Here is a 10,800-nt window from a genome sequence, read left to right as displayed (position 1 = left end):
GCATAATATTTACAGAAATATATGTTACAGATGTTACAATTTGTTATAGTGTAAATATAGTTATTAATAAACAGTTTTATTTATAATATTTACTAAAGTAGTTATTGTTACTAAATTAATTATTATATAAATTTATGTACATAATTACAACTGGATTTTTTATGTTAATGACTACAATATAAAACTGTTTTTGTAACATCCGTTATTTGTGCTTACTTAAATAACGAACTTTTGATTGTTACGGGCACTCATTTGGGGTAAAGATGAGACTTTATTACTCATAAATTTATATGGGGAATATAAATAGGAGTTCTACAGTAATGTACTGTAAAGCAGAACTGGGAAAAAATTGCAAGGCTAATGCAGGATAAAGGTTATGATGTAACAGGTGTAAAATGCTGCACGAAATTTCAGACTTTAAAACGTACATACAAAGTCGTTCTAGATCACAATAAGAAAAGTGGTAATAATTACAGGAAATGGGAATATTATAAGGTGTTATATATTTTTAATAACTTATTTTTTTATAAATCTTTTATGCTCGCTATATATATTGTATTTTCTTAAAAAGTGTTATAGACATTATTTTAAAAATAAAAATGTAAAATGAAATTAACATTTTTTCCTTTTTTACTTTAGGTTATGCACAAGTTATTGCGGATACGCCATGGGTGCAACCATTAGCAGTAGCTGGATCTCAAATTCAAGAAATTGATGACGAAAACAATGTCGCGATTTTAGGAAATTTTAAAGAAAAAAAGGACGATCCACGAGAAACATGTAAAATTAAATTTATGTTATATACATTTATGAAGTGAATTTATTATAGCATTATATATGAGCATTTTATAATTTTATAATTTTAATTTTAGGTATTAAGAAAAAAAAATTAAACACATTTATAGAACAATTTGTAACAGATGCTAAGGAAGAAAGAAAGAAGAGAGCAGAAATTAGAGAGAACCGGCATAATGAGAAAATGAATGCGTTTAAGCGCATTGAAAATTTAATGGAAACTTTCCTACAAAAAAAGTAATTATTAGCTTACAAAGTAAAAAATGAATACATGTGTTTACTTTATATTAAGTTTTTGATTTAAAATGTTACATGTGATACTAAGATTATTAAGTTTTGATTTAAAATATTACATGTGATACTAAAATATTAATTTAAATTTTTATAATTATATTTTATTTTTTAAATAACAATTTAATACAATTTATATTGATACAAAAAAATAACTGCTTTAAAAGAAGAAATAGGCACATATTTTTAGTTAATATTATTAAGTTTTAGAGAATACGTTGCATGTGATACTACAATAGTTATTCAAGTTTTCCAAATTATTTTTTTTAAATAAAAATTTGACATAATTTTGAGTTATAAATTTAGGAAATATTAAACAAAAATTATATTTTTGTGTTTAGCATAGATATGATTGTGATAAGTATTTTTTGTTTATATAATACTGATTGTGTCAAAGTATTTTTTGTTTATATAATACATAATATATGTAATAATATAAGGATATATTTAAATATATTAAAAAGAAATTAAACAATTTTTATGTTTAATTTATGCAGGTATAACTGTAATAAAATAATATCAAACATACAAAAATAAATAATTTTTCTTTATATTTTTTATTGACAATTATTTTGTAATAAATACATAATAGCGTTTCTCTTATCCTGGCCTTCTCTTTGCCCATCATCGTTTGCTAACTCTGGTTGTGCAACGTTTTGTTCATTAATAATAATGGGAATATCTACGAAATCATTTTTTAATAAACAGATATTGTGGAGAATACAACAAGCTACAATGTATTTCGGGATTAAATCTGTTCTTTGCATAGGAAGAGTATCCAAAATACTCCGAAATCGACCTTTTAACAAAGCTAATGATCGTTCTACAATCATTCTTGCAGCAGACAAACGTTTATTAAAATTAATTTGTCTTTCAGTTAAGTGACCGTTGTCTTTGAATGGAACCATAACATGTTTAGAAAGACAATATGCTGCATCACCTAGTAAGTGACTGTCATTAGGAAAATTTTCATTTCTAAACATGCTTTTGACATTTGACAATCGAAAAACACGCATGTCGTGCACGGATCCAACTTGTCCCGTGTAACAATGAATAAAACGTAGTTGTTCATCACAAATAACCTAAAACAAATTATTGTATACAAATATATGCACTTCACACTTTTTTTAATAAATTATTCTTTTCTTAATAAACAATTTAACAATTAAATCATATGTATGTCTGTGTTTAATTTGAAGATAAACTAGAAACAAATGTATAATTTAACATTTAACTACTATTACTTTGCTTACTAAAAGTTGGAAAAATCAATCTTTAGTAGTGAAACATATACGAATTCCTAAATACAAAACTATAATGAACTATAAATATAAATATAACTTATTAAAAAATTAATAACAATAACAACTCTTACTTGTAATTGAATAGAATGGAATCCCTTTCTATTCACGTATAATTCACTGTTACATTTTGGCGCAGTAATTTTTATGTGTGTGCCATCTACTGCACCAATTACATCTGGAAAACCGTAACGATGTTCTATAATTTCTATTATTTGTATAGCTTCTTGTCTACTCGGCCATTTAATAAATGTTCCAACTTTTGCATATAATGCGTTAACAACTCTTCGCACACTTCTCCATGCAGTGCCTTTTCCGACATTAAACCTGTCTGCAACACAACTAAATAATTTATTTATTAAATGTAGTACATTTTTTCACTATAATTAAATAATAATTAATTCTAATTAATTAAATCATTAATATGTATAATGTTTACCTATAAAAATTTGGTATAGCCAACATCCATATCGCAATCAGTAATTGTTTTTCAGGTGTAATTGATTGTCTGCCAATCTTTCACTTTGTTTACTCAGTTGCTCTTTTAATAATTCCAATAAAAAATGGAAAGTATGCCACTTCATTCTAAAACAATTAATAAGTACATAACATTCTGGCTAGCGAGAAAATCTAGAGCATAAAATCGAAACAATATTGTGCTTGTTTGAAAATATCATCGGCTCAGAAAACTTGTTCACTTTGTGCAAAAGCACAAACATTAAATTTTTCCAACATTTTTTGTTATTTACTTACCGAAAATGCATTTGAAACTCTTCGTTTGTATATTTAGCTACGATGTTTTCAACATAATTTTCGCAACGAGCATGCGATGTTACATTTGGTTTATAAAGAATTAATAACAATAAATCTTCATCATCTGACGACTCATCTTCTGAAGATTCTACCAAATATTTTGAAAATTCTGATAATAACAAAATTTTTCGATCCATTTTTGTGTATTACAGCCAACTACAGCTGACCACAGCACTGCGTATATTGTTCCGTTATTACAGTATAAAAGTAACAGCAGTAATATTGAAACGATCTTGCAGTTCTACTTCATGACGTCACAGCATCAGTACTGCCAGTGAATATCGAAACGCACCCATTGAGTAATTCGTCGAAAGTTTCTCTGTTTCCTCCCACATTCTTTCAATTTTATCAAAGGGATCCGACTTATCGCGTAGGTTATCTTCCCTTTGGGTTTAAATGATAAATCATTTCTTATCGTGCTAGACGTCCCACACAGCACGGGGAGCTCCCGGGGAGCTCCCGAGGAGCTTACAAAATTTTTCATAAGCTTCATTTAAGCTTCCAAAAAATTCGCACGGAGCTCCCTGGGAGCTGCTATGTCCGCTTTTGAGAGCTCCTTGAGAGCTTCATTTAAGCTTGCAGAGAGTTTATAAATCATGTTTTAAGAGCTCCCTGCTAGCTTCAAAGTAATTCTCGGGAAATTTCTATGTAAGCTTCCCGGGAGCTCTTATGTTCGCTTTTGGGAGCTCCCTGAGAGCTTAGATGAAGCTATCAGGGAGCTTATATAGAAGCTTCACGGGAATTATTCTGAAGCTCACAGGGAGTTCTTAAAACATTATTTTTGAACTCCCTGCAAGCTTAAATAAAGCTCTCAGAGAGCTCTCAAAAGCGGACATAGGAGCTGCCGGAAAAAATTTTATTTTTATATTTTCTCAATTTTCGGAAGCTCTCTCTGAGTTGCGAAGGCCCACGAAGTCTCTTCGTGTAACAAAAACAATATATACTACACTTTGCTGCTAGTGAAGTACTAACTGCTAGGTAAGCCGTGAGTGATGGTTTTCTTTTATATATAAGCTTTTGGAGTAAATTTTCTCACGAGAAGGAAGAGCGCTGTGCCTTCGCCTAGTGGCGATCTTGCGAACTACTCGCGGCTATATGACTATACATGCAGTACATTAATTTACCCGATATGTTCAATCTCTGGGAGTTTGTTTTGTCAAATTTTGTAAACTTCTTGAAAACTCAGCAAAACGAACTCCCTAAGAGCTTGTTTTGTCGAATTTTGTGAACTTCTCGGGAGTTCAGCAAAATGAACTCCCTGGGAGCTTGTTTTATCGAATTTTGTAAGCTCCTCGGGAGCTCAGTAAAATGAACTCCCTGGGAGCTTGTTTTGTCGAATTTTGTAAGCTCCCCGGGAGCTCAGCAAAATGAACTCCCTGGAAGCTTGTTTTGTCGAATTTTGTAAGGTTCTCGGAAACTCAGCAAAACGAACTCTCTGAGATCTTGTTTTGTCGAATTTTGCAAGCTTCTCGGGAGCTCAGTAAAATGAACTCCCTGGGAGCTTATTTTGTCGAATTTTGTAAGGTTCTCGGAAACTCAGCAAAACGAACTCCCTGGGAGCTTGTTTTGTCAAATTTTGTAAGGTTCTCGGAAACTCAGCAAAACGAACTCCCTGGAAGCTTGTTTTGTCGAATTTTGTAAGACCCTCGGGAGCTCAGCAAAATGAACTCCTTGGGAGCTTGTTTTGTCGAATTTTGTGAGCTCCCAAAGAGCTCAGCAAAATGAACTCCTTGGGAGCTTGTTTTGTCGAATTTTGTAGGCTCCTCGGGAGCTCAGCAAAATGAACTCCCTGGGAGCTTAATCGGAGCTTTGTGCTGTAAGGAGTGTTACGGTATAGTTTGCAGATGGAAGAAACGGTTATTTATTTTTTGCTTATGTTTTGATACTTTAGTGCTCATTTTTGTGAGAAAACGTGAAACTTTGCTTAGATCCCATGTTTGTTTTGAATTTCTATCTTCAGAATTTATTATTTGTTGACTCAATATTCAAAAGGAGTCGAAATTATCTTGGTCGTTTCGTCCATCCATGTTTGTCATCACGTTTCTAACAGACTAATCCTAAACGCATAAAAAATTATCGGAGACCGTTGAAACGGAATTTCTTTTGTAAATTATTTGTTTCTCTGAAGAAGAGAAATTGTGGAGTCTGCCGGACGTAACATCAGAGTAGATAAATAAACAATAAATGAACTCTATATCATTTAAGCATAGTAGTTTAATTTATCACTTGTAAAACATTAATTTTATCTCATTTTTCGTGTAATGAATAAATAAAATTACGTGAAATTCTATTTTGACATTAAATGACACAAAATCACATGTTGCACTGATAATCTTGCTGACTTTTCCAATTGATATAAAACGAATGTGTCTAGCTATTTTTACAATAATATTTATTGAATAATTTTGAACGGCACCATAAATAAGATATTACATGAAACTCTATTTTGATATTAAATGACGCAAAATCACATGTTGCGCCAATAATCTTTTCGATATTTCCAATTTATATACATATATAAAGTAAATCCTATTTACATGTGTTTAACGGTTTCTAACGGATAAACAAAGTATGAAAAGAAAGAGAAAGTTTTAAATACATACAATTTTGTAAAAATTATTTCTAATAAAAAAAAAGATAACACGAGTGCAAGAGAAAGAACGCCAACGTCAGGTTCTCTTATCAAGAAACCAGAAAAGGTATTTTCTTTAAAATTAAAATTATTGTTAACAAATTTTAATTTAATTGTTTAAAAAAATAAAACTAACAACTGACAATGAGGTAAAGGTAGAGGAATGGAAAATGGAAAACTACGAACCTATTGATGGAGTACGACCATCGATTATCCGGAAACAAATTACTCATAAAGAGTATTTGTGTAAAAATATTGGAAAGATGTTAGACGAAAATTATATATCCTTGGCGCCGCCAGTGTATGAAGTATTATCGTCCTGGAAGATTTTTAAGTCACCTTAAGAATATTAGATCTCATGCTTTCCGGAGTTATTTAAATGAAAACAAAGGATTCAAGTGGTAGAATGCTTTTTATGCAACAAAAAACTCACGTGGATGCGACCGGCCAAAGATTGTCGAGATTGTGTGGAAGAATTTTATTTAAAGATAAAATTGTTAAGGAGCTAGACGATTTGAAAAGCGCCGAAATATTTGGACCAATTCATAGTTATGAGTAGACTAATGTTAGTGCAATAAAAAAGATAAATTGAAAAATTATAAATTATAAATTTTTAGTGGTTGATTAAATACATCTTTAACATAAAATATACATGTTACTACCTTATAATATCTATGACCATTCTATTCGGCTTGTCTTATTAAAATACATAACTCTATTTTGTTCGCATATGACAATATATACATATATATATATATCCATTTCTGCTTTATATTGTGTAATACGTTGAGTATTATGTAATTAATGGCGAATTCGGTTCGGTGCACCAGTGCGCATTAGTGCGCCCTCGTTCAGTGTTTCGTAATCGGTTGCCTTGTATTTAGAATGGCAAAAACTAAACTGCACTAAACGAGGATGCACTCAGTGCGCACTGGTGCACCCAACCGAATTCGCCATAAGATTAATCCGTTTTTATGTTCTAATATAAAAATATATGCAGGAGAGGCAATTATTAAATGTGACGCGACTAAAGAAATAATGCAACTTCTAGCGCGGCGCCTGTAGCATGAGATTATTATTTCGTTTTGCCATCGAGAATGATGGAACCCATATATTATTATAAATGGATGGATTTGGCTTTTAATGCTCTTTAATTTTTGTTCTTACAAAAATTTCAAAATGTCGAAAAAAAGGGGTAAGGGTGGTATAAATTAAAAAGTTTGAAATTCTTGAAAAATCTAAATATACTATTGTAAAGAATATAAATTGCCATAAAACTTTTGTATAAAACATTTTTTCATGAACCTTATATTTTCAAAGATATTTGCCAAAAACAAAAAAAATGTGTTATTTTCAAGGGGTGGTTTCAACCCCTAAACGTCGAGATACGCCGCTAACAAAATATGAGTTTAATATTTTGTCATGTTCTACAACATCCAAAGCTCATTAAAATCGGTGAGGGACTGTCCGTTCTCTTGTAAGACCACTTTCTAATAAGACACCTTGTGCACATCTTGTTGACAAGTATCTAGGGCAGAATTTTATTGCGGTCCCTTCCCTCTCCCTCTCCAAACAGACCCCTGATGCGGACCGGTTCTTTCCCGCCTCCGTCATCCCCGCGCCACCAAAAATCCTCCGCGCTTCCGCATCCCGTTTGGAACCCCATGGATTAGAACCGGCCCTATACATACACCTACTGCCGCCGGTATAGAGAAAGCCATGAATGATCGTAAAGCTGCTCGTCGTCAATCGGAAGAGGATGGATGGTCACGTAGAGGGTCACGGACTGTATCTCGCGCCGTATAAGAAACACGGTGGTGGAATATCGAGTGGATGTAAGAAGAGTAAAAAAAAAACGGAGTGAAATATTAACGACGCTCGATTTGCTCGTATCCGACGAACGAGCAATTGACCCGAGCGGCGAAACGCGCGCGTATTCCGTAAGAAAAGTGTTTACGCGCGACACTTTATAAGCGAAAGCCGACGAAAGCGCGACGCGTGGAGTGCGGCATCATAAATCTCGACGACGAGAAAAGTTCGGGAACGCATTGGGTCGGTTACGCGAAGAAGAGGAATCGAGCTGTATATTTCGATAGTTTTGGAAATCTTCGACCCCCGCGAGAAATCGTGCGGTATCTCGGTGAGAACGTTGACGTGACGTAATAAAAATATGAAATTACCCGAGGTCGAATTATGGGACGGTGTACTCGTAGAAAACTATCTCGACGAATATTGGGATGTCCTCGACGCGGTGTGCGTACGTTCCGAGATCGAGACGTACGTTTCGCTATTCGTACCGCGCACGCGGTTGTGCGTCCGATGTTATCTGACTTTACCGCGCGCGCGACAAACATACTACCGGAGACGGAACCAATATCACTCCGTCGTATCATCCGTCAATGGAGTGCACGAGACGTGCCATTATTGTCACACAATTCTCGTAACAACAAGATCTGCCTGCGAGTGTCAACGATGCGTCTCCACATTTATGGATTTCCGACCGGTATTCGAACGATGCCGACGACGACGGCATAAATTCGAGAGAGAAGTCGTTTGAGAACGTGAGCATTTCATTATATGTATATGTGTCTTATATCTAATGGTTGACTATAAAAAACTCCAATTTCTGTTTATTAACAGTGTTTGTCATCCATCTATCTGAGACACGAGGACCCACATGTACATACACCTCGATCTCGGAGCGTACGCACACCGCTTCGAGGATATTCCCATATCGTCGGAATGGTCCTCTGCGCGCATACCGTCCTATAATTTTAACATACACAATTTTACATACTAAAATACTACATTGCGCACACTTCGCGCGCGCCATTTAGCCTTTTTATAATGAACGTTGCACTTATTCTTTTTCTGTATTTATATTCAGTTTATTTACAAACAATTTTATTCTTAAATGTTTATTATTTATTCTTATTTTTTATTTCTTCTCTCTAAAACTCTCTTGCTCACTTGCCGTGTCTCCTTCTAAGTACTTGCCAAACGTAATCTCTCGCTCTTTCTTTTTCAAACTCTTAATCTATCTATCTACCCTATCTCTTTCCGATCAAACTTCTTTCTTTCTAAAAGATATACCTTTTTTAAATAAAATTTTAAATTAAATTATAAATTATAGTACATTTTCAGGTTATTCTTAATTTCAAACTCCCTTTATTGTCAGTCAATGTATGTTTATAAACTATATATCTACCTATTTCTTTCCTATCCTACTAAAGAAAGAATACAGAAAGATTATATATTGACTCAAAATGTCAAATTCTTAAATACCTAATATTATACTTTATTATTACAGCACATATTATACCTCTTAAATCTCACGCTAATCTCTTTCTCTATCAAATTTCTTTTGTTTCTCAAATACGAGACTGGCAAAAACACACACACACACACACACACTCTCTCTCTCTCTCTCTCTTTCTTTCTCTATTAAAATTTAGGGTAATTATTTACAATTGGTACTTTTTCGAATTTTGATATTTTTTTCAAAAACAGTAAAATTTTTAATTAAATTTTTAATTATATTATATTTTTATGTAGTTTAATATTACTCTCACACACTTTACTTTTTTATTTAATCCCCTTTTCTATCTCTCATGCCCTCTCACTCTCCCTCTGCCTCGCTCCCCCCTCTTTCTTCCCCCCCTCACTTTCTCTTTCTAAACATTTTCCTTTTCTTCTCTCTTTAAAATAAAAATCATCCTGTGTCAAAAACGTAAAATACGCGATCTGTTAAAAGTTTAAAAGATATATTAAAAAGAAATATATATTTATTTAAAAACTAGCCTTTATTTCTTCTTTATGAAACTTCTTTCTCACTCGCTGTATTTCCTTCTAATTACTTGCCAAACGTAATCTCTCGCTCTCTCTCTTTCAAACTCTTTATTTATCTACCTATCTCTTTCCAATCAAACTTCTTTCTTTTTAAAAAAAATATTTTTTTTTTTAATAAAATTTTAAATTAAATTATAAATTATAATACATTTTCAGGTTGTTTCTAATTTCAAACTCCCTCTACTGTCAGTCAATGTACGCTTATATACTATATATCTACCTATTTCTTTCCTATCTTACTAAGGAAAGAATACAGAATGCGTTCCAAATAAGCTTTTGCTAACTATTTTTTTAGTTACAAAGTTGGTAACCCTTTAACTAACTTTGTTTTGTTCCGTTCTGAATCGGTTGATTCAGTTGAATTTATCGTATTTATTAATAAGCAAAAATGAATTGCTGTATTAAACGAAGCTTTTTCAAGTTCAAGTTCAAGTGATGAAAGTGATGGAGAATTAATGGATTTTTATTAATATGATTGAAAATAAAAACCGTTGCACACGTAAAAAACCAAGAGTTGCAAATTTTATTGAAACTGTTGTTTTTATGTATGATAATGAAGAATTTCAAGAATCTTTTAGGAATATAATTATATATAATAGAATATAAAATATTTTACAAAAAAATTGAAAATTAATAAGTAATAAAAATTGTAATTTTTATTATTAGAATAAGACGTTCAACTTTTTTTAATTACCTATTATTGTTATTAAAAGATGATTTAGAGAGTGAAAAAAATTGTGGCAGAATGACTATTTCTGCATAAAAGCAGTTGTACAGCCCTATATGTATTAGGCACATCAGATTTATATAGGTAACTACTTTGGGAGCTTTTCAGCAAGAGATAAATTGACACAGCAATAATTTGGTCCTTGTCTCTCACTGAATATCAAACAAAGACAGAAATACTGCTGTCAATTTGTGTTACTTGCTGGAAAGCTCCCTTTGATAAGGTTTCGTTTAATACAACAATATTCATTTTTGGTTATTAACAAATACGATGAATTCAACTAAATCAACTGATTCATAACGGAACAAAACAAAGTTAGTCTTAAAGGTCTACCAACTTTGTAATTAAAAAAATAGTTAGCGAAAGCTTATTCGGAACGCAGCCACAGAAAG

At 32.4% G+C, this 10,800-nt stretch overlaps 1 protein-coding gene across 1 annotated transcript; it reads right to left on the bottom strand.

The window, feature by feature from the left end:
* Positions 1–1,611: 1,611 nt before the first annotated feature.
* LOC118646141 (putative nuclease HARBI1) lies at positions 1,612–2,761 on the bottom strand (the record flags this gene model as incomplete). The annotated part of the gene is made up of 2 exons (XM_036288449.1): positions 1,612–2,168; positions 2,462–2,761. Coding segments are annotated over 2 exons (825 nt in total), but the record flags the coding sequence as incomplete, so codon positions are not given.
* Positions 2,762–10,800: the final 8,039 nt, after the last annotated feature.

Source organism: Monomorium pharaonis, chromosome 6, assembly GCF_013373865.1.
Source record: "Monomorium pharaonis isolate MP-MQ-018 chromosome 6, ASM1337386v2, whole genome shotgun sequence".
NCBI lineage: Eukaryota > Metazoa > Arthropoda > Insecta > Hymenoptera > Formicidae > Monomorium > Monomorium pharaonis.
The sequence above is the reverse complement of the archived record's forward strand: the minus strand, read 5'-3'. Positions and strand labels throughout refer to the sequence as shown.